This window comes from Coffea arabica, chromosome 4c (assembly GCF_036785885.1).
Source record: "Coffea arabica cultivar ET-39 chromosome 4c, Coffea Arabica ET-39 HiFi, whole genome shotgun sequence".
NCBI lineage: Eukaryota > Viridiplantae > Streptophyta > Magnoliopsida > Gentianales > Rubiaceae > Coffea > Coffea arabica.
In genome coordinates this window covers 3,699,803-3,723,789 of record NC_092316.1, presented here as the reverse complement: position 1 = coordinate 3,723,789, position 23,987 = coordinate 3,699,803, and the positions used below count along the sequence as shown (strand labels likewise).

Sequence of the window (23,987 nt, the reverse complement as noted above, 5' to 3'; positions counted from 1 at the left end):
ATTGTGTGATGTTTGTGTTTTTTTTATTTCAATTTTATTTCTATAAATTTAAAATTTTAATTTAAATGATAACATACATATGATTAGAAAGAATGATTATATTTAAAAAAAAAAGGGCTAAAAGATACTTTTACTTTTTTCACCGTAACAAATGTTTTGAGATATTTCAAAATGAAAAACATAATAACATTTTGAATGGGATGGAGGGAGTAACAAAAAGATAAATTTTTTTGAAAAAACAAGGTGATTAAAATTTATGAAGTAAATTATTTTATCTGAAATCATATCAATCCGAACAAACTCCCTTGGCTTTGTAGTGTATTTAAAAAATTTTTTTTTTCAATCTTTGATCCCGAGTCTCTTGACATTTTGCGCTAAAAACAGATAAAGCACATGTCCAGAAGGGATGGCATAGGTGACTCGCACAACTCTTGAATTTTCCTTCCTTCTTGTATACATCATTTATGTCCATTTGTTAAAGGATAAATTTCCTTTCTTTCTTTCTTTCTGTCAGCAAAGACATCTCTCCATGCAGGATGCAACATTCATCGGGCTAGAGTGTAGTTCAAAAGCCTCCACGTGCGCGTGGACAACAGATCAAGACAATAATATACTCATGCCTTTAATCAGTGGTCTGACCTTTCCCTCCTTTAGATTATCCATGACTCATTAATTAGAAAGAACAAGCAGTGCTTAATAGTGATGAGACGCTAAAGTGACACGGTGTACTGACTCGGTATTTTCCCAGAGAAAACGTTTGCAAGTCCTCTGTTCTCGTTTGTGGAAAATCCTCTCGCCAGAATATCGGCGAAAAATTGATTTTGCATCTGCTGTCGTTTTCGCCAGTGCATCTCGTGTTATAATAAAGACAAGAGAATTCAATGGCAAAGTCTTGTAATTTGCGGTCAAAACTGGACCAATTATTTTTGAAGCGCGTCACCCAGAAACCTTTGTAACTTTAAAGTGGAAGGGATCTATAATTATCTGAGCCAGAGCCAGAGCCAGAGCCAGAGCCAGAGCCACTGTCCGAATTATTACTCCCTGCTTCTCAGCTGCAGGCATTCCTCACTTCACAACCCCCGATTCACAGCCCCAATAAACGGTCCGCAGTATCATCCAACGGCTCAGAATTTGCTAACGTACGTCAATAAGGTACGGTCCACGTTTTTTATGTTTACAACTTAAGGGAGACAGCTCTTAGCTGAAGATTCCAAGCCGATTGAGTCAGACAAAATGTAGCCGGCTCAGTGGGGCCCACAGTACTTGGACTTATTATAAGCACAGCTTCAGATACTGATAAGCGCAAGTACTTATCACCATTACCTTGCTTGACTTATCTGCCTATAAAAATGAACATTTGCTAAACAAAACTCAGGTCTTATTTTAATTTCTCCAAGATTGGGTAGTGAGATAAAGTAGAGATAGAAGCTCTCCAGCAGAAATAGGACTTTTGATCCCTGTCCGAGTTCCTGTTCTGGTTTAAGGTAGAAGTTTTCTGAATCTTTGTTACTATGTCGTATATGTACAACTGTGTTTTTTCTTTTTTAAAAATCTTTTACTTTCTTCTCATCCTCTGTTCTATATTATGGATGAGAAGTCTTGACTTGCTTTTTGGGTTCTTCATTTGCGTCCTCTTTTCTTTTTTCATCTTGGATTCCAAGGTGTTTTAAAGCAACTTTCATTTCTCTGATCCGTTAAAGTTGAAGTCTTTATTTTTCTTTTTGCTTTTCTTTTTCCTGCTCAACCTTTCCACATGTATTTGTCGGTGCATGCTGAAAGCTGTATGATGATGATCTTGTGCTGTCTTGTTTTCCTCTATTTTGGATTGCAGATCAGTTCTATGATCTGACTTGGGTTATTTTTCTCTTTGGGCAAGAGGAGTTGAGGTTAAAAGAGGGACCTTTATTTTGGGCAAGGACAAGTTAAATCTTATGATTATTTTATTAGAGTTTAGAAGGTTGTGTCCCGCAATAATTAAATGCTTGGACCCGCTAATTAACAAAGTCTTAGTGGCACTGACCTATTATTTAATTAATTTATTTATTTGCATAGGTATGATATTGTAAATCAATTTGTGGGTTTTGCAGATCTGCTATGATCTTAGCTGTTTATTGTGGCTCTGGTGTTTGAAGCCAAAGGTAGCTTGATAACAATGACATCACTCAGCAGAGAACTTGTGTTCTTGATCTTACAGTTTCTGGATGAGGAAAAGTTCAAGGAGACAGTCCACAAGTAGGTGGTCTTTTGCATTTATCACAAATATACACGTGTGTATTCTTTTTTTTTTTTTAATATGCTTCTTTTTTTTGCATGTATTTATTTTGAGCATTTTTCCAATGAAATGGTAATAATTATGGAGTTTTCTGATGATAGGCTTGAACAAGAATCTGGGTTTTTCTTTAACATGAAATACTTTGAGGATGAAGTGCATAATGGTAATTGGGATGAAGTTGAGAAGTACCTCTCTGGTTTCACAAAAGTTGATGATAACCGCTATTCAATGAAGATCTTCTTTGAGATCAGAAAGCAGAAATATCTTGAGGCATTGGATAAGTAAGCTTGTGGTTGCTAGTAAATGTCAAATTATTAGCGTAAAAATGATCACTTTTCGTGGTGTATTCATGTGAAATGATGTTTGTTTGCAGGCATGACCGGACCAAGGCTGTTGAAATTCTTGTCAAGGATCTTAAAGTCTTTGCTTCCTTTAACGAAGAACTTTTTAAGGAGATAACTCAGCTGCTGACACTGGAGAACTTTAGGCAAGTATTAACTCACAACATTTTTGTATAGTTTATTTGTTAATTTTGCAATATCTACTAAGTTGGGTTTCCATTGTTTTAGAGAGAATGAGCAGCTTTCCAAATATGGAGATACTAAATCAGCCCGAGCAATTATGCTGGTTGAGCTCAAGAAGCTTATTGAAGCAAATCCCCTATTTCGTGATAAATTGCAGTTTCCTAACCTTAAAAATTCCAGGTTACGGACTCTTATTAATCAAAGGTAAACTTTTGCTTGGGCTTAAACGTTCAGTTCAAGTGCCAGAGCTTTAACGTTAATATGGAAGTTGTCATGACTGGCACTGTGGGCATATTGCAGCTTAAATTGGCAGCACCAACTTTGTAAAAACCCCAGGCCAAATCCAGACATTAAAACTCTTTTTGTTGACCACTCTTGTGGACAAGCAAATGGTGCTCGTGCTCCCTCTCCTGCAGGCAATCCCTTGCTTGGATCAGTACCAAAAGCTGGGGGTTTTCCTCCTCTTGGCATACATGGGGTTAGTATTCTGAACCCATTCAGCAATTATTAATTTTTCTCATTCTCACTTATTGTACTTATTTTCTATTGGGTAATATTTTCAGCCCTTTCAACCTACTCCAGCACCAGTTCCAGCTCCTCTTGCTGGGTGGATGTCTAATCCACCTGCAGTTACTCATCCAGCTGTTTCCGGTGGACCTATAGGTATTGGTGCTCCACCTGTGCCAGGTAAATATTTTTAAACTTCAACATGTCAAGTATACTTCTAGTAGAATTCCTCACAAGAAAAAATTTTCCATTGCCTTGTGTAGCCGTTCTTAAGCATCCTAGGACTCCGCCAGCAACTTCTGTGGACTACCCATCTGGAGATTCTGATCAATTAAGCAAAAGAACAAGGCCTATAAGTTTGACTGAAGAGGTAGCTCATTGAATCCAATACATTTTGCTTTCTGAGTTTAGCTTTTAAGAGTACCATATGGTACGTCATCCTTTATGCTGTGTTCAACATGTGCAGGTAAATCTTCCAGTCAATGTGCTGCCAGTGTCATTTCCTGGACATGGTCATAGTCAAGCATTTAGTGTTCCTGATGATTTGCCAAAGACTCTGGCACGAACTCTGAATCAAGGATCATCTCCTATGAGCATGGACTTTCATCCTATCCAACAGACTCTACTCCTAGGTATGGTTGCGGTGATTCCTCCCCAAAACAACTTGGATCCGGGATGTTTGCTTGGTGATCATGCTGTATTTCCTAATGATTGATTTAAATTCATGCAATCTGATGCAACAGTGGGTACCAATGTGGGGGATACTGGACTTTGGGAAGTTGGCTCCAGGAAGAGATTGATACTAAGGAACTTCAAAGTTTGGGACCTGAGTGCATGTACTATGCCTCTGCAGGTCAGATTGTCAACTGTGTGTTATAAACAGGCCATTGCTTTTTTGTGAATTTACTTTAGCTTAATGACATTGTCGCATCTCTCCAAAAATTGATGCATTCTTGTTGATTTCAGGCTGCTCTAGTGAAAGATCCTCATGTCTCAGTTAACCGTGTGATTTGGAGCCCTGATGGATCTTTATTTGGTAGGGATTTGATTTTTTTTAAAAAATTTTTACATTGAATTTTGAGACACAAGTCTGATGTATTTTTTTTTTCCCTTTTTCTCTTAAATAGGAGTTGCATATTCAAGGCACATTGTACAAATATACTCTTATCATGGCAATGATGATATTCGACAGCATTTGGAGGTATATTATGAGAATAATTTAAACCTTGTCAGTCCATTATTGTTCAACTTGCACTGATCTATGCCTTTCCAGATTGATGCTCATGTAGGTGGAGTCAATGATCTAGCATTCTCTCACCCCCACAAGCAGCTCTGCGTGATAACATGTGGTGATGACAAGACAATTAAGGTTGGTTTGACATTGATAGGTATTCCTTTTGCTGTCATGGAGTTGTAATGGTTGGTAGTTGATTATTTGAAACTTCCTCTCGTCCTTGATGATCTTAGGTTTGGGATGCGGCAAGTGGTTCAAAACAATATACCTTTGAAGGTCATGAGGCTCCAGTTTATTCTGTGTGCCCCCACTACAAAGAAAATATTCAGGTAGTAAAGCTATTAAATGTCATATTCCTATTGATTATTCTAAGCTCCAGGAGCATCAGCTTACTTGTGCCTTTATTTTTATTTCAGTTTATCTTTTCAACAGCCCTAGATGGGAAAATTAAAGCATGGTTATATGATAATTTGGGATCACGAGTTGACTATGATGCGCCTGGCCGTTGGTGTACAACAATGGCCTATAGTGCTGATGGAACGAGGTTAAGCTCATTAATTATGTTTAATATATTCCAGAATCTTCCACAATTATACTGAAAGCTTTTCATTGTCTTTTTTTCCATATTCCTTTGTTGGTCGGGTTGATTGCTTTCCAGGCTTTTTTCTTGTGGGACCAGCAAAGATGGGGAATCCCACATTGTTGAATGGAATGAAAGTGAAGGTGCTGTGAAGAGGACATACCAAGGCTTTCGAAAACGTTCGCTGGGTGTTGTGCAGTTTGATACAACTAGGAACCGGTTTTTGGCAGCTGGTGATGATTTCTCCGTCAAGTTTTGGGATATGGACAATGTTCAACTTCTGACAACTATTGATGCTGATGGAGGTCTCCCAGTAAGTCTTTTCTTTTTTTCTTTTAGATCTTCCTGATATGTTAAAGCTGGAATAATCATGACTGTGCTACAAGTTTGGACTAAGTCTCCATTCCTTTTCCCTCATCAAAGGCAAGCCCTCGAATCAGGTTCAATAAAGAGGGCATCCTGTTGGCTGTTTCTACCAATGAAAATGGGATCAAAATTCTAGCAAATAATGATGGTCTTCGATTGCTGCGAACATTTGAAAATCTTGCTTATGATGCATCACAAGCTGAGGCTGCAACCAAGGTGGTATATATATGTATTTGCATATATCTTTGCTTGCTAAATATTAACCTGAATCTTGAAGGAACCATGACTTGAGAATGTGCTATATTTTCATATCCTACAGCCCTCGTTGAATCCAATAGCAGCGGCAGCTACTAATAGTTCAGGACTTGCAGACAGGGTAGCCTCTGTTGTCAGTATTTCTGCAGTGGTTTGTATCTATGGACACTTCAACTATTAATCTCCAAATTGAATATTTTAATGATCTTTGGAATCAGTAACTACTGTTATAAGGAGCATTCATCCCTTGGTAAACTAAACCATCTAGACATGAGACATTTCATGTTGCTTGCAAATTCAAGCATTTGATATCTCTGGTGGCATGTGAATTATTTCATTAGAATGGAGAATCAAGAAACCTGGGAGATGTCAAACCTCGACTCAATGAAGAAACAAATGACAAATCCAAAATTTGGAAGCTCACCGAAATTAGTGAACCTTCTCAGTGCCGGTCATTGAAGCTTCCAGAGAATCTGAGGGTGACAAAGGTCCTTCCCACCACAACAGTTCTTACTCATTGTCTTGTTTCATATATATATATATATATATCAGTTTCTCAATAAGCTCCCCGTTGTGTTGGTCATATAAAGTCTCACTGATTGAGAGCTCGGTCATTTGCCTTGCCAGATATCAAGATTGATGTATACAAATTCAGGTAGTGCCATTTTAGCATTAGCATCAAATGCCATTCATCTGCTCTGGAAATGGCAGAGAAATGACCGTAATTCAAGTGGCAAGGTATAAGAAACTCAAAATTACCTCTTTCAGTGGTCATTTGGAATTTGAAATCTTAGTGACAAACTGTTGTTTCATCTGTAGGCAACTGCCAGTACGTCCCCTCAATTATGGCAACCAGCAAGTGGCATATTAATGACAAATGATGTAATTGATTCGAGTCCTGAGGAGGCTATACACTGCTTTGCACTGTCTAAGAATGATTCTTATGTGATGTCAGCGTCAGGAGGAAAAATATCCCTGTTCAATATGATGACATTTAAGGTGCGAAATGCTTATAAATTGTCGTCCTTGAATGCTATCATACATGCTCATTGCTCATTTGACTAATCTCAGTTTCTTCTGGACAATGCAGACAATGACAACTTTCATGCCTCCACCTCCTGCAGCTACTTTCTTAGCATTTCATCCTCAAGATAACAACATTATTGCTATTGGCATGGATGACTCAACTATTCAGATATACAACGTTCGTGTAGATGAGGTGTGTAGACATGCTTTTCTACTGTATCCTTGTGACTCTAGTGAATAAGTCTGTAATGAAATAATTCCGTTTCTGTTGTTGCAGGTGAAAAGCAAGCTAAAAGGCCATTCTAAAAGAATTACTGGCCTTGCTTTCTCCCATGTACTAAATGTGTTAGTCTCATCAGGAGCAGATGCGCAGGTTAACAACTATTCTGTGTCCTGCAGTCATTTAGTTCTTGTGATGGAACTGTTTTGCAATTGTTCCTGCTAAATTAAATAAAGAAATCAGGCTGGACGCTCTGCATGGTTGGGTCTAACAAGCCAACCATGCAAATGTCATTAACTTCAAGTGCCTGGCTTAGTGTGCTTTTTCTTTGTTGCATGGAATTCCCTGATTCCCATTGGATTTGATTCTCAAAATAGCCTTCTTGAAACCATTCTATTAGCAGTGATTGAATTCTGAATCACTACTGACTGATGTCTGATTCTGTTCTGATTTTTTAACTAATTATGTTGCTATGCAGCTATGTGTGTGGAACTCGGATGGATGGGAAAAGCAAAAGGCTAGATTTTTGCAAATTCCTTCAGGCAGGACACCTATGGCACAATCGGACACTCGTGTGCAGTTCCATCAGGATCAGATTCACTTCCTGGTTGTCCACGAGACTCAGCTTGCCATATATGAGACAACAAAACTGGAATGTGTCAAGCAGGTAAGTTGCCGATTCATGTAAACTCAGCTGTTGAACTTCCCTCTGCTATCAGGCTGATATTTTGATTCCTTATAGTGGCTTCCGCGTGAATCTGGTGCTCCAATTTCTCATGCAACATTCTCTTGCGATAGCCAGCTGGTGTATGCCAGCTTCTTAGATGCTGCAGTGTGCGTGTTCACAGCAACTCACTTACAAATGAGATGTCGTATAAGTCCTCCTGCTTATCTTCCCAACAGTATAAGGTACTCCTGCACTATGCGTATTAGTGTAAATAATTCTCTGCGTTTCATACTTCTGCTGTGTATTAATCATTCCCAAAAATTCTCACTTCCTGTGCAGCAACTCCAATGTCCAGCCACTTGTAATTGCTGCACATCCACAGGATCCAAACCAGTTTGCTATAGGTTTATCAGATGGTGCGGTCCATGTTTTTGAGCCCCTTGAATCTGATGGCAGATGGGGTGTCCCTCCACTGGTCGATAATGGATCTGCAAGCAGTTTACCAGCGAGTGCAGCTGGAGGCTCAAGCTCTGATCAGGCGCAGAGATGACTGGATAGATGGGGAAATGCCAATTTTACCTGGTTTTGTTTCTTGGCAAGCTCCATTCTGTTGCACAAGAAGTAGAAAAATTTGAATCCCTTAAATGGTTGATTTCAACTATTACTCAAGAGCCCAGCTCAGCGTGGAAATTCTGCTCGAGCAGATGCCACCTTCTTTGTCAGATTTGTTTTTGGCTGGTTGCATAGCATTAGTCCGACAGTTGCTGAGTTGCTTATAAATAATTTTTTTCATTTTTCATGTGCAGTTTATTTATTTGCCTTTTGTGTATTTGGGTATGTGGAAAAGATCTTTAACAGTAAATCAAGATGTGGCCTAAACAAATCTTCAAGTTTTTTATGCATCTTATATTTACTTTCAACCCTCATAAACGTTGAGGTTTTAGTGGCAGTAGAGGAACACACACACACTCTCCAAAGTCATCTGCCCCATTTGGCATATCCTCTCGTATTTGTTGGGAAACAGAAGGGAAAGTTGATTGTCAACCCAAATCAGGTACCCGGGCAATTGTGTTTGTCCAACACTCCAAGGTTTGCCGTTTCATAGTTCTAACCACAAACTCCCCAGCAATTGCCGCCATTGTTGCAAATAGACAAGCCCGAGTACATGTAATAGCCTCACCAGACGTCAATTGCAGCTACTTGGTCACCAGACACCAATACACAGTCCTGCCATTTTTTGAGTTCACCAGACACCAGTACATTGTTCTGGCCGAGAGTTACTCAGAAAGACTGGTAATCAGTGGAACGTTTTTGCCAGAGCTACAAGCTACCTAATAATCACAATGAACAAAAAAAGAAAACTGAATTGTTCTGTCATATCTCTTGTTCTAGACTCTGTACAACATTTATACAAATGGAATTGAACTTTTGTCAATTCCATGAAATCTGTAATTTCCTAAAAATTAGGAGCTAATTTATTCTATCCTAAAATACATTAGGAGTAAATTATTCTATCCTAAAATAGAGCAGAAATCATGGGATATAGCAGAAATCATAGGATATACATAAAAAAAGATATTCTAGATTTTCAACACTCCCCCTCAAGATGGTGAATAGATATTTTCCATTCCCATCTTGCATGTAATGTCTTCAAAGTTGGAAGTTGGCATTCCCTTAGTTAAGACATCTGCCAATTGCTTATTTGATGCTACATATGGAGTGCAAATCATGCCACTGTCCAGCTTTTCTTTAATAAAATGTCTATCAACTTCGATGTGCTTTGTGCGATCATGTTGCACTGGATTGTGTGCAATGTTGATGGCAGACTTGTTGTCGCAATAGAGTTTCATAGGTCCTTCACTCTTGATTTTAAGATCATCAAGTATTATTTTGAGCCATAGCAATTCACAAACTCCATGAGCCATAGCTCTAAACTCTGCTTCAGCACTTGATCTTGCAACAACCGATTGCTTTTTACTCCTCCATGTCACTAGGTTCCCACCAAGAAATGTACAATATCCTGAAGTTGATCTACGATCTACAACAGAACCTGCATAATCAGCATCAGTATAAGCCTCTATGAGCAATCCTTCATTTTTCTTGAACAAAATTCCTCTACCCGGTGTCCCTTTGAGGTAGGATAGAATTCTATTGACAGCCTGCAAGTGTTTCTCTCTTGGATCATGCATAAATTGGCTTACTACACTTACAGCAAATGCTATGTCCGGCCTTGTATGGGACAAGTATATCAGTTTCCCAACCAACCGCTGATATCTTCCCTTATCTACTGTGATATCATCCTTCCCTTCATTCAATCTCAAGTTAGGCTCAATGGGTGTGCTTGCTGCCTTGCATCCAAGATTGCCTGTTTCTTTAAGCAAGTCTAAGACATACTTTTGTTGGGAAACAAAGATGCCTTTTCTTGAGTATGCCACCTCAATGCCTAAAAAATACTTCAGCCTCCCTAGTTCTTTAATTTCAAACTCCTTTGCTAAGCACTTTTTGAGTGTTTCTCTTTCAATTGGATCATTCCCGGTGATGATGATGTCATCTACATATACAAGTAGAGCTGTAACACCTCCTTTTGAATGTTTTATGAACAAAGTATGATCTCCTTGACTTTGTTTGTATTGCATTGCTAACATCACTTTAGTAAATCTTCCGAACCAAGCCCTTGGCGATTGTTTTAATCCATATAAAGCTTTCTTTAACCTGCACACTTTCTTTTCAAAAAACATTTCATTGAAACCCGGTGGAGGTTCCATGTACACCTCTTCTTCTAAATCCCCATGTAAGAATGCATTCTTCACATCAAATTGCTGTAAACACCAACCAAAGTTAGCAGCTAAAGACAAAAGAACACGCACAGTATTCATTTTTGCAACGGGTGCAAAGGTCTCTTGGTAATCTATCCCATATGTCTGTGTATATCCTTTTGCGACCAACCGAGCTTTATGCCTTTCTAATGAACCATCAGTTCTATATTTCAAAGTAAACACCCATTTACACCCCACTGTTTTCTTTCCTTTGGGTAGGTTTACAATTTCCCAAGTCTTATTTCTCTCTAGGGCATTCATCTCCTCTTTCATAGCATGTAACCAATTCTTATTTCTAAGTGCCTCTTGTAGTGTTTGTGGAATTGAAATAGAGTTGATGGTGGTAAGGAAAGTTTTATGTTGTGGAGAGAATCTATGGAAAGACACGAAATTTGAGATTGGATGCTTAGTGCATTCTCGTGTTCCTTTTCGAACAGCAATAGGCAGGTCTAAATCATTAAATTCACAAGGAGCAGAGTCAGATTGAACACACAAAGGAACAGAATTTTCAGTACCTGATTGTGGTTCAGATTCTTGGATTTGCACAGGTTCAGAAATATGAACTTTCTTCCTTGAGTAGACCTTGAGTGGTGTAGTTGGATTTAAACTAGATTTTCCCTCAACTCCAAGATCAGGTTCAATTTCTTTACTGGCATGTTCAACTTCAAATTCAGGTTCAGGTTCACTGCTAGTATGTTCTCCTTTAGAATTTGGTGTATGGTCCGGCTTGAAAGACTTTAAGTTTAGTGTAGAACTTTGAAGATCAAGGAGAAATTCCTTATCTTCCCAAGAACTCTCCCCCTGGGGATGAGGATTGTTACTTTGAGAGTAAGGTTCATTTTCAACAAATGTGACATCCATAGAGGTAAAAAAAATTTTTGAAGGAGGGTGATAACATTTATATCCTTTCTTTGTGTTTGAGTATCCCACAAAAATACATTTTAAAGCTCTTGGATCAAGTTTCCCTCTTTGGTGTGCATGAACATGTACAAAAGCAACACAACCAAACACCTTTGGTGACAATGTGCAAGAGACATTAAAATCAGGGAAAAAACCAGAAAGAGCAGCAATGGGACTTTGATTATTTAGTACTTTTGAAGGTACTCTATTTATCAAATGTGCAGCAGTTAAAACAGCCTCCCCCCAAAAAGTTTTTGGAACTTTATGTTGAAACAAAATTGCTCGAGTCACATTGAGTAAATGTCTATTTTTTCGTTCAGCAATCCCATTTTGTTGGGGTGTATCTACACAAGATGACTCATGTATTATACCCTCTTTTTGGAAAAAAGATGAGAGAATTTGATTAAAATAGTCTCTTGCATTATCAGATCTTACTCTTTTAATCAAACTTCCAAATTGTGTACAAATCATTTTATGAAACATTGGAAAAATACTGCTTACTTCTGATTTTTCTTTCATAAGAAATAACCAAGTAGTTCTAGTACAATCATCAATGAATGTGACAAACCATTTTGCTCCAGAAATACTAGAAATTCTACAAGGTCCCCAAATATCAGTATGTATCAAAGAGAAAGGTCTAGTAGATCTTGTATTACTCAATGGAAATGATAGTTTATGATGTTTAGCAATTTCACATGTATCACAATGGAAACTACTAACATCTTCATTCTTGAAAAGTGAAGGAAACATGCTTTTAAGTAGCATAAAAGATGGATGACCAAGACGGAAATGATGAAGCCAAATTTCAGATTTATTATTTGAGGAGCAGGTGAGGGATAACTGATTTTTGTTCTTCTTGTTGCCACTCATCTCCTCAAGGTAATAAAGCCCGTCATTCACCTTAGCAAGTCCAATCGTCCTCCCCGTAACCAAATCCTAAAAAACACAGTGAGTAGTATAGAAAATTACTCTACAGTTCAGATCTTTGGTAATTTGATGGATGGATATGAGATTGGAGGACAATTTTGGGACATGCAACACATTATTTAGGGACAAAGAATTTGATAGATTTACTGTCCCTTGGCCTGCAACAGTTATAGGAGATCCATCCGCAACAGTAATTTTTCTATTTCCAGGACATGGGTTGTATGTTCTAAATCTGATTGGTCTGTGAGTCATATGGTCAGTAGCTCCTGAGTCGATGACCCAAGAGCCTAGAGAAGACATGCTTGAGGCACTTAAAGCATAAGAGTTAAGGTACTTACCTGATTGAGCCAATGAACACGTACTAGAGGACTTTTCAAGGGAATTTAGGAGGTTTCTTAGCTTTTCAATTTCTTCTTTCTTGAATTCTCCCATACCAGTCTGGTTGGATTTTTCTTGTGTTTGGTCTTCTCCAGCAGTTAAGTGGGCTTTTCACCCTTTGAATCCTCCTTTACGACTAAGGACTTGTTCCTTCCCATGGAGTTTGAAGCAATCATCTCGCGTATGGCGTGATTTTTTGCAGTACGTGCACCAAATTGTATCTTTATTTGACTTTGTAGAAATCATTGCCGAGCCTTCTAATGTTTTAGGCTCTAACATGACTTCTCGCCTATTCTCTTCAGCTCGAACCAATGATATTGTCTCATTCAGAGATGATAATCTTTCCTTCCCCAATATCTGGACTCTGACCTGATCAAATTCCACATTCAGACCTGCAAGGAAGTCATAAACTCTATCCTTTTCGATAAAGTTTTTCAAGGTGGCTGCATCTTCACTACACAACATCTGAACACACCGATATTGGTCCAGTTCCTGCCATAGATTTTGCAAAAGGTTGGCATATTGAGTAACAGAAAAGTTGCCATGTTTAGTGGCTGAGATCTTTGTTTTGATCTCATAGATTAGGGCAGCATCTCCTGCCTTTGAATAGGTCTGTCGAATAGTAGACCATATATCTTGAGCTGTTGATAGGAACATGCAAGTATCGCTTATTTCAGGTAACATGGAGTTCCACAGCCATGACATGACCATAGAATCCTCTTCATCCCAAGCAGCAAATTTAGGATCTCCCTTTTTCGGTCCAGTTCCAAGCAAGTGGCTGATTTTGCCCTTTCCTTTGAGAAATGTTTGAACAAATTGTGATCACTTCAAATAGTTTTTCCCGTTGAGCCTGTAGGCTGCCTGGATATTCTACAAATCCCCTATTTGTGGAATATTTGAGGTCTCTTCTGATTTGGTATTGGAGTGGATTTCTGATGTTTCAGTTTCAGACATGTTGGAGGTTTCAAAGAAAAATTGGCAATGAAGGCCTAATGAAAAATATCAGCAATGAAGGCTGGAAATTGCACTTGGCAATAAAGACTTGAAGAGAGGAAAGCACTCAGCAATGAAGGCTGACAAGAAGAGGTCCCAAGCTCTGATACCATGAACAAAAAAAGAAAACTGAATTGTTCTGTCATATCTCTTGTTCTAGACTCTGTACAACATTTATACAAATGAAATTGGACTTTTGTCAATTCCCTGAAATCTGTAATTTCCTAAAAATTAGGAGCTAATTTATTCTATCCTAAAATACATTAGGAGTAAATTATTCTATCCTAAAATAAAGCAGAAATCATGGGATATAGCAGAAATCATGGGATATAGCAGAGATCATGGGATATACATAAAAAAAAGATATTCTAGATTTTCAACACACAAAGATAGCAACTACGAAAATTAATTCGAGAATTTACAAAAGTGTTCCATAAATTATATAGTTTCTTGATTGTAAATACTTACATGATTATTTCAAGAAAACAAACCTTGCCAAGGAAGCTTATTTACAATTCTTTCATACTAACTGCACGATGCGAAAGAAAGCTTCACATATGGCAGCATAAGAGAGTATGTTCAGGACACCCAACAAAAGACAACTTAACAGCAACTCTAGAATCTAGGATATGTACAGTTCAACAAATGCAAGATTTATTCACTCATCATTCACAGTAGCACTCCCATCACTGACTAGATTCTAGATATTCACAATAATCTGGTTGTCCAGGAGGGAGCCCAGTGCTATTCTGGCCGAAAGTTCACCAGATTTGGGAGGTGAGTTGCCTGCAGTTTCTTTAAATCATTTGCAGTTACCTTGCAGGACTCTAAGGTAAGGGACTTCAAATTCTTAAGTGGCTTCAGATGCTGCAATCCAGCACTCGTTACACGAGAATTCGAGACATTCAAAGAGACAAGTTGTGTCAACCCTGCATTTACAAGATATTGTAAGTCAAACTTGTTAGCAATGGATAGCAGTGAAAGTAATACGGTTACACCAAACTACCAGAAATTGCTTCCAATGATTTATCAGTCAGGTGGCTGTTCTGGGAAAGATTTAGAAGCGCAAGTGAAGTGAGATCTTTGATATTCTTCACTCCTGCGTCAGTTAATCCTCCTCCACAAATTTCTAGCGAACGAAGGTTTCTGAAACCTGTATTATGAAAATAACGAAGGAAGCATATGTCAAAGGCCAAAAGCTAAGCAAAGAAAGTGGTGCTCTCAAGAACACCCCGCTCTGCCCCAAATGAAAACCCACAAAAAGAAAAACAAGAAAAGGTCTGCAGTTTAAACCAGTCAAAACACACTTTCCTTTCACCCAGGAGAAAGGAGAATCCAGACAACTTAGGAGATTACACAACTAACAGTTTATGCCCAAGATCCTTTGTTAGAAAACTGTAAGCCAGCACAAAAAATCCATATTATAAGGTAAAGCTTGCAACATTCAAAAACCAGAAAGACGGGAAAAGAAAGACGAAAGAGAAAAAAAATTAAACGCTCAATCCTATTTCCATTAAGATGCAGAAGTAGCATCCTGCGGAGGCCAGATAAATTAAATAAGCAATCCATGAGTATTGTATTCATGTCTCAATCTCCTATATAAAACCAAAAAAAGAAGAAGAAAAAGAAGGTTGAAGGAAAACACTATAACTGAAACCCAGAGGAAATTAAGAGAGTACCACTACCCACATACATTTTAAATAATTCGTTCCAGAATCAGTGATTCGAGCTCCAAATAGATCCAAATGAGTCAATCCAGTCAAACCTGAATCAATCAAGAAAGAAAGTTTATAATAAAAGTCAAAAGCATTTAGAGGAGCAATATTTTGCTGAATAATCCTTGCTATCAGCTAATTTATTGGAATTTCTGTGCTACAATCTTAATTCAGATTTGAGACCATATTGAAAGCACAAAATTCATTTCCTATGGAAAATATTATCAATAAGAATCCAAACAAACCTAGATCCAGATTTCAGCTCAAAGAGAAATTTTAGAAAACATGGTACCAAGCATATAGCAAGATGGGAAATTCTGGAATCTAATAAACTATGGAGCAAAAAGCACCATTAAGATATAACCCCCTAAAAACTGGAAGGCAACTTAATAAAACTAGTTGGTCACAAGCAGCCAGTCAACAAAGAACGCGGACATGGAAATTAGTTCTGACATAAACAGATGATGATAGAAGTCTATGCATATTTCCTAGAGGAAGTATGGGAAAGTGAAGATAATAACCACCCAGAATTACTTACTGGTGAGAGCTGCAAGGCCAGTATCAGTAATTTGGCGAACATCCAAATTAAGTGACCTCAGACATGATAATCCAGATAACTTTCTAAGCCCACCATCAGTGACAACAGTAAATGATAGGTTCAAACTCTCCAAATTGCCTAATCCTACAAAGTGATAAATAATAATACTAATATGAGTAGTCAATACAAGTATAATAGTAATCATAAATCATGTACTTAGCACTATATAACTTTCCAAATTTGCCTAACCAACTCCCTTCCCCATGGGGGGTCCATCGGGGGAAGAGAGAAGGGGGGAGGATATTTAAAAAAAAAAAAGAAAAAGAAAATAGAAAGAGGCTTAACATTATCGTGGAAGTATATCGACTAAAATAGCAAGCAGCACAAAACAAGCACTAACAAAAGTTAAGATTTGAAACACAGAACAGATTGGTCTGTCAAATTCAAACTAGATAAAGATCAACACCCAATTTTTCAAGCGTATACATGCTTGCAGCTTTGACCAAAATTTCACCAGTTTTCTTGCACCCACTCACTTAGTAACAAGAAGGAAAATGTCTAACCAGAAAGATGACGCAATCCACTGCTTCCCACTTCAGTATCAGACAACTCTAAACATTTCAAACGACTAAGGCCTGAAAATTTAACACCAAAATGACTAAGTCAACATTTAGAATTAGCATCAGCAGATAAACAATAATTGGAAAAAATAGAAACAAAAATAACGATGGTTAGACACGTTAAATTAGGTCAACAACAATGGCTTGGAACAAGGATCCAAATGTCATGCAAACAAGGATATGCATCAGTTACCATTATGTTCATTGCATAATCAATCTGCTATTATCCTGATACCAAGATGATACCGGTGCATGAAAATCATATCTTCGTATTTCTGATATCTTGGTACCATGCAGCAAGTAATGACCAACAAAGAGTAAATAACTTGCAACATACAACACTAACCTGCCAAGTTAACCAGCCCTTCATCACGAATACTACAAGAATCCAGGTTCAAGCTCTCCAAATTTGTTAAACCTGTTTAAACTATGGATAAGTATATATGATATTTCCAAATATTTTCATCTTTAGGCCCCACTAAATTTAAAAATATGCCAAAAGCAAGAAGAGAAGACAAAAAGTCAAAGAGCTGGGGGGGGGAGACCTTTTAAATATACCAAGATAGCATCCGAGATCTCATTGAACCCTAAATTCAGTACTTTCAGAGCCTGCAGCCCTAAATATCACAAAGACAGCATTCAAGAAGATGTTAAAAACATCACATGATAAGACTTCATAGTCAATAAAATCCTTTGATTTAAGAGGAAAAAAAAGAGTCTACAATCGAAGTGTTTCAACTTACTTGAAAATTTGTCACATCCATCATCAGCCAAATTACATCTGCTTAAATTTAAATATAAGAGGGCACCAAGGGCTGCATGAACAAGCAAACAAAGAATCGATATTTTAACACAAATGACAATAACAACATGCTTCATCTGATGCCAACAAGTTTCATAAACTCAGCAGGAGGAGGCAAAATGACAAAACAAATGTTCTCAACAATGAGGTATCGACCCAAATACAGAAAATCACCAATTCATACATATATAAAGATTCTTTCAGAAATCAAGTAAAAACAATCTATTAAATGGGAAAGACATTTCAACTGATCAACTCAAGATGGCATAACATCAAAAAGTAGGACCTGCTGCTTAGTGAATAAGAGCATCAAAGGGGTTAGTAAAAAACATACATAAATTCCGGATAATCAAAGCAGAATATGAACCTGAAAGAGACTCTAAGCATGCTGCAGTAACTGGGCAACCCTCCATGTTCAGCAATTCAAGCTTGTGCAATGCTGCAATGCAAACAGATATCTCAACAGAAGTCAAAGAAGATTGTACAAATGCATGAATATTAGCTGAAAGATAGGCGGTTCAAATAGCAACTGGCTTTGGTATCTGGTGCAAATATGATTCAGAATGACAAATACATTACTGAAAGGACCATGCTAAAAGATGTATGCTTGAAGAGTCCTGTGGTTGACTCGTGCTTCCAAACGGGTACCCCATAAAAAAATAATTTATTGAAAGTCAATAAAAACCAGTTGACAGATTGACAAGAAAATCTTCCTGAGAGATTACCTTTTACAAACTGAACTGTACCCTCAGTAAATATTTTTAACTAGTGGCTTACACTGAAATGCCTAAAAGTTACATACTCCTCACGGATAGCAAAAACTCTTTAAAAAAAGACTGGAATAAACAATTACATGGAGATCCTAAATCCAATTTTCTGACCAAAATCACATAAGAGCCATGATAGCAATAAACGACGACTTTCCAAGACAGTTCTGCTTAACCCACTGGGGCTCGTGTTGTTGATTTTTACGAAGCATGTCCCAGGATTAGATCCCTCTATACTATTTAAAAGCCATCATAAACCCCATCTTTGAGTTCCCCAGGGCACCATAATGTTGAACAAATTTCTCCTTTTGACACTAATCAAAACCCTACACTTAGTTAGTTCTGTCTTGATACTCTCTTACATAGAATCAAATACAGCCTAGTGGACAAGATTTTTATCTTTTGTCTTTCAATTGGACTGGATTTTCAAATCTGAAAGCTCCCATCCGAGGTTCTTCCTTCCCTGCACCCTTCCTGGAAGAAATGTTTTTAGAGAAATCATTCAAGAACAAACCTGCAGACCTCAGCCAATATTGATATCTCTATCTAAGACAAACATATGGAGCATTTGAGTTTCACATCATTATTGGTAAGAATAAAGTTTGCTCAAATTTGATAAGAAATTTAAGCACAAATAAAACTTCTGCCAAAGCAATACAGCTATAAATATACACTAGCTCTAAGACTCATAATACAAATCTAAAGTTCTTAAAGAAAGATAAAAACCAAGACCACTGTACCTTTCAAAAAATTTACACCATGATCTGTGACTTTACTGGATGAAATTTGTAAAGCTTTCAAATTTGCAAGTCCTGAAATAAAAAAAATCCAGAATGATTTGAGATTAGCACATATGATCACATACAAAAAGCACTTTCTACTGCAACTGATCAGGTAAACTAGTCTAAATCAGAGCTCCATTAAAAATCACATCAGACGTTACTTAGCACAACAGAAAATTATATCATGCACTACTTGGCATCTTTTCAGCAATTTTTTCAGTCACTGTAAAGAGTCACCATCCATTCCCATTCATTTCCTACTCATCCAGAGGTTTTACAGGATAAGAGTTACCTTGGAGAGGCTTCATGTCAGTATCTGTAATACAATTGCAACAATTGATATTAAGAGACTCGAGCTTGGTTAAACCTGCCAAGAGTGAATTAAGGTTGTCTCAGCATCGTTAGCCCATTCTCAAAAACACTATAAATATAAGAACCTATTTATATTAAGATAAATTAGAAGAAGGATGCTTCTGACAAATTGTCCCAGCAGGAGTTACTATACCCCATCTGCTTTCAAGTGCTTAAATAAGTCGAGAAAAACTACAGGAGAGGATGAAAATTATAAAACCTCTAATAAATTAGTAAGCTCCCATTCACAGCTTTAGAAAACATCCTTTGTCCTACATTTTCAGGAAAAAAAGAAAGACATGGAGATGAGATCAGATTCATCAAATATCTGATGCTGTCTCCCTTTGAGAGCGAATAGGCATGAGTAAGAACTAACATTCTTCTCCAGGGGCCTACCCTGTTAACATCCAAATTTCTGCATTATCCATCAATCTTAAGTCACTGTTACGACACATGCACACAGTGTGGGCCCTTTTTGGTGATGCATTACCAAGTCACACTCAGAACCCAAAATGGCAAACCTAGTATACACAGTTCTCATGTAAAGGTACCCAAAGGTCTTTTCCAATTCAAGGAAGCTCTTTTCCAATATCCAAGATCATAGCATACAAAATAAACGGACAAGGTTCTAGAGGGATGGAACAGTCATGTTCAGGGAAATCAATAGCCCCAAGATCCTCAACCATGAAATAAGTTCTTTTGATAGAACCATAGTCTAGTATAAGGAGCAACGTTTTAGGTGGGAAAAACAATCAAATCTCTGGAAGCAGTAATAGCTCCAAGATTACTATTACCATAAAATAGGTACTTTTGAGATGATATTTGTCTACTGGTGATAAGTTCTTATCCAATAGAGGTAGAACCAAAACCAACCTCGTTGTGCAAGCACACATATTTGTCTCCCTCAGCTGATTACAACTATTCTAGCATGGCAAAGTTTACCCCTCCAGAGCTGATGAAACAAAACCAAGAACACCTAATTTAATTATTATGCTTATGTATTTCCTTTAAAAATAAAACATTTTAAGGATTTCTAAAGTTTATCAATCAAGAAGCTCACAAGAAGCTTTATTATACAAATTCCAGTGCATAAAAACGTAGCAACTTTTTCAATTCAAAGTGAAACATTAATGGCTAATGTCCTTCAAGGATGGCAGAGATACTTCTACAAGGAAAATCCCTTCACTAAAATTTTAGTTCTATCCAACATAAAAAGATGGATTGAACTATGCATCTGACTCTCGGTGATGCCATAGTTCTTTCTTCTTCACACAATTATTTTAAAAACTAGCCCATAAAGCACAACATCAGGTTCTCAAAATGGTTTTCCTTTATACAGTCTGCACGAAGGGCCCTCACCTAGGTAGTGACTTTATTCTGCTGAGAAAAATTGTTGGAAACATAAAACTTAAGAGTATACCATATATACTGAACAAAATGGAATGTAAGATGTACTATTGAGAGGGAAGGAAGAGAGAAACCCAGATAATACCCTAGATAATCATTGCCTAAAACCAAGATCTTCGCACATGCCTTCAACAAGTGATCTTTTCTATAAAACAAAAAGAAAAGCACTATGAATGCCTTTTCTCAACCCAGAAGTTGGCAAATACTTATTGTCACATCAAAAAATCTGCTAGCTTATCCAGCAATAGAAATGGTGCACAAAGAAGACAAGCCCCATGTTGAATCATAGGGTTGAAACCTTTTATTCTAAATCTAAGAAACATACAAGCTGTCCTTATCAGAATTCAATCTACGTGCAGCAGATTAGTTCTCTAATCAAAGCAAAACAAGGAACAAACCTTTAAGATGAACAAGACCTCCATGGATCTTTGGGCATCTTTCAAGGTCCAACTTCACTAGGTTAACCAAACCAGATAAGGCACTCATTCCTTGAGCTGTAATCATGTTGTTTCTCCTGAAACTCAGGGTCGTCATGTTTGAAAGACCTGATAATTTGAACCAAAGGCACATAGATTAATCACTCAGGGACCAAGATATAATCCTGAGAGATTATATGTTCTGGTAATGCATAAAACGAAGAAAATGATTGCTGATAAGAGAAATTCAGAGCTACAGCTGCTTTACACAGTTCGGCATTAAGCAATGTACACTCCATTAGAAGTCAGGTAAAAGTATTCTAAGAACAACAAATCATTCAGAGAAATAAGTAGCATTCAGGCACCTATGGACTGTAAGAATTAGACCGATTTCCCTACTTAGTACTCCATAAGCACAATTCCCATAATTTTTTACTGAACATTTAAAACCTTAGAATCAACTCCATGCTAAGCCTCTAGACCAAGAAAATTAAATGTGCCTGTATGTGCACACTGATGCACAGAAAAGAAGCTAACCAATTTCATCTACATTCACTGGGCAGGGGGAAAAGGAGGTGCATCATGGGAGTATTTCTTAACAGATCAATGAAGATGTGACAAATAACCCAAGGCTAGGAAGGAAACCACACCAGAGATATGTGCCATCCCATTGTCTGAAATCTTATCACAATAATTAAAATTCAACGCTTGAAGGCCTGTGCAGTCTTTGAGGTGGCTCAAGCCAGCATCAGTAACATCTGAACCACTGAAATCCACAGAAAGTAAAGATGAACCCTGTGAAGCAATCATGTCCATCCAACTGTCATTGAATCCTGGGTATTCCCCCAAATTCAAATCCTGCCAAGTACAATATAGATGCTCTCAAGTCTGCCAAACTGCCTAATACCCAAAAAACAAAAATCACTGCAGCAATTCCCACTTCAACAAATGGAAGTTCAACTACCTGAAGAGCACAATCTCGAAAAGCTTGAAGAATGACATCATTTAAACGTTGTGAATAGACCAACTCATCAAATATCTGTTGACTTACATCCCTTGGCAACATAGAGAAGGAACCGTAGTTATGGATGGCCTGTAATAGCACAAAGCAGAACAATCAATCCCTTCGATAACATATGTTCAAGATTTTCCTCAATAAAAGCTTATTAATAAAAATACATACTTCACAAATTTTGTAAGTACACAACTCCATGAGAGATGGGCTCTTCCCTATCCCCTGTTTAACATCTGACAAAGATCGTGAAAATGAGGATCCAAGCCATTTTGAACTTCCACTTTTGCAGTATCTCCCAGAAAATCCTCTGTGTATGTTGTCCTCATCAACCTGCTGGTCTCGTTTTCTGGAACAAGCTCCTCCCATTTATAAATATCTTATAATCTTTAACGCCAGTGAGCCAGCATATAAGCAAAAATTAACTCATATAATGGCCAAATTGTTGGGAATGCATTCTAGTACTGCATCCTGCAGGACAAAACAGAAGAAAAACATGCTTAAACGAGGATGCTGGGCACAGAGAGACAAACACATCCCCAAAAAAAAAAAAAACAATAAAAAAGCAAACATTTACTTTAAAAGCATGGAAATATATCATGCCTCAGTTTCCATTTTCACAGACTATTAGATATCCATATTGAACAATAGAAGAACAATGAGATTAGACCACTATAATGACATAAATTTCTTGAAGCAGGAAGCTGTATCGGCCAGGCCACTGTATGAAAGAAGCATTTCCACTGATGATGCTCAAATCTTTTTTTGGTTAAAGAGTTAACTAATCAAATTCTGCCTCTCTGCTCATCTGTTGGAGCTTTAAAGTCACAGTTCAAGAGTCTACGAGCATCCAGAAGAGTAAGTGTCTATTAAAAGGTCGCAATTCTACAACACACGAATACCACGCAACTAAAATATCCATAAAACCAAAAGGGAATTCCTGATCATAAACACAAAGAAACTTACTTAAATATAAGAAACACTTATATTTTGCTCAACTGTAAGAGTAGCAGATAATTTCCATAAGGGTGCTTCCAGTTTAAGTTACAAAACTTCAATTTTTCTTCACAATTAATTAATTCTGCTAAAAATCTAGCAGGTAAGGCGAAAGGATAGTTGAGAGCTAGCTAAGCACCCATTATAACTCTCATAACATACTATATTTTCTACCCCTAATAAAATCACCGCCAAAGAAGCCGACTTTATCGTTTCCTCTCCATTCTGCACCCCTCCTGGCTCCTGCCCCCACTAAGACAAATATATAGACTTCTCCTCAGTGTTGAAACCTCAAAATTTTTAAAAATAAAAAGTAAAAAATTCGAAAAAGATTAAAAAGAGCAAACTAGAATTCAAGACTCAAGAATTTTCATATTTTTTTTCGAGGAATTAAACCCAAAAGGCAAAGCTTTTGAAATCAACACATTCCCATGATTACAATCCAACTACTAAACTCCCCTGAAACAGTTAAACACTTCAGTCTTCAAGTACAGTATAGCATGAGAATAAAGTCCAAAGCTTTAAGCAATCTCTCTTAAACAATTTGCATAATTAAGATTTTTTTTTTTTTTTTTTAAAAGCAACAACAACAACAACAACAACAACAACAACAACAACAACAACAAACGAATACGATCAACTCATAAAAATATCTTTTTTTTTTTAATGACCGTCGAGACAGAGAAAAGGGATTAAAGCTAAACCTCGTGTTAATCATATGAATGATGATCACTCCAAATCACGAGCCAGGAAAAACAAAAAAGACAAAGTAATTTGTGATTATATTCGTTCCGTACGAGTGTGTTGTCTTTGCTGATAGTGCGTGAGTGTGTGAAGAAATATGATGATGAAAGTGGCAGAGGCCAGAGAGCAGAAGAAGAAGAAGAAGAAGCGTACAAGGGTAGTGCTGAAGCCG

The 23,987-nt window shown here is 37.4% G+C and overlaps 2 protein-coding genes and 1 long non-coding RNA gene across 7 annotated transcripts; 2 read left to right on the top strand and 1 right to left on the bottom strand.

Moving 5' to 3' along the window:
• Positions 1-1,358: 1,358 nt before the first annotated feature.
• LOC113739636 (topless-related protein 1) lies at positions 1,359-8,443 on the top strand. 2 transcript variants are annotated; one of them, XM_027266902.2, is made up of 26 exons: positions 1,359-1,484; positions 2,088-2,232; positions 2,374-2,553; positions 2,646-2,759; positions 2,842-3,000; positions 3,097-3,274; positions 3,360-3,483; positions 3,567-3,673; positions 3,770-3,935; positions 4,047-4,156; positions 4,270-4,339; positions 4,431-4,504; positions 4,577-4,672; positions 4,771-4,866; positions 4,954-5,081; positions 5,196-5,430; positions 5,541-5,699; positions 5,803-5,889; positions 6,080-6,226; positions 6,366-6,476; positions 6,558-6,737; positions 6,829-6,957; positions 7,042-7,137; positions 7,463-7,651; positions 7,727-7,893; positions 7,991-8,443. In XM_027266902.2, exons 2-26 carry the CDS (start codon positions 2,153-2,155, stop codon positions 8,199-8,201), a joined length of 3,393 nt encoding a protein of 1,130 aa, XP_027122703.1. In that variant the 5' UTR covers positions 1,359-1,484; positions 2,088-2,152; the 3' UTR covers positions 8,202-8,443. The 2 variants fall into 2 exon arrangements, with proteins under 2 accessions (XP_027122703.1, XP_071901619.1); XM_072045518.1 differs by having other exon boundaries at positions 3,761-3,935.
• A 4,344-nt stretch (positions 8,444-12,787) lies between these two features.
• Positions 12,788-13,407, top strand: LOC140005140 (uncharacterized). The gene is made up of 3 exons (XR_011812926.1): positions 12,788-12,873; positions 12,975-13,185; positions 13,350-13,407. It is a non-coding gene; the product is annotated as an uncharacterized lncRNA (long non-coding RNA).
• A 675-nt stretch (positions 13,408-14,082) lies between these two features.
• LOC113739635 (uncharacterized) lies at positions 14,083-23,987 on the bottom strand. Of its 4 annotated transcripts, none has more exons than XM_072045515.1 (16): positions 23,969-23,987; positions 22,247-22,546; positions 22,028-22,156; positions 21,714-21,921; positions 21,046-21,192; positions 19,182-19,256; positions 18,848-18,919; positions 17,708-17,779; positions 17,282-17,353; positions 17,084-17,155; positions 16,885-16,956; positions 16,482-16,553; positions 15,919-16,062; positions 15,359-15,430; positions 14,672-14,818; positions 14,083-14,594 (listed from the first exon to the last, which is right to left on the bottom strand). In XM_072045515.1, exons 2-16 carry the CDS (start codon positions 22,442-22,444, stop codon positions 14,410-14,412), a joined length of 1,737 nt encoding a protein of 578 aa, XP_071901616.1. In that variant the 5' UTR covers positions 22,445-22,546; positions 23,969-23,987; the 3' UTR covers positions 14,083-14,409. The 4 variants fall into 4 exon arrangements, with proteins under 4 accessions (XP_071901616.1, XP_027122701.1, XP_071901618.1 ...); XM_027266900.2 differs by lacking the exon at positions 23,969-23,987 and adding an exon at positions 23,776-23,942; XM_072045517.1 differs by lacking the exons at positions 15,919-16,062; positions 23,969-23,987 and adding an exon at positions 23,776-23,942.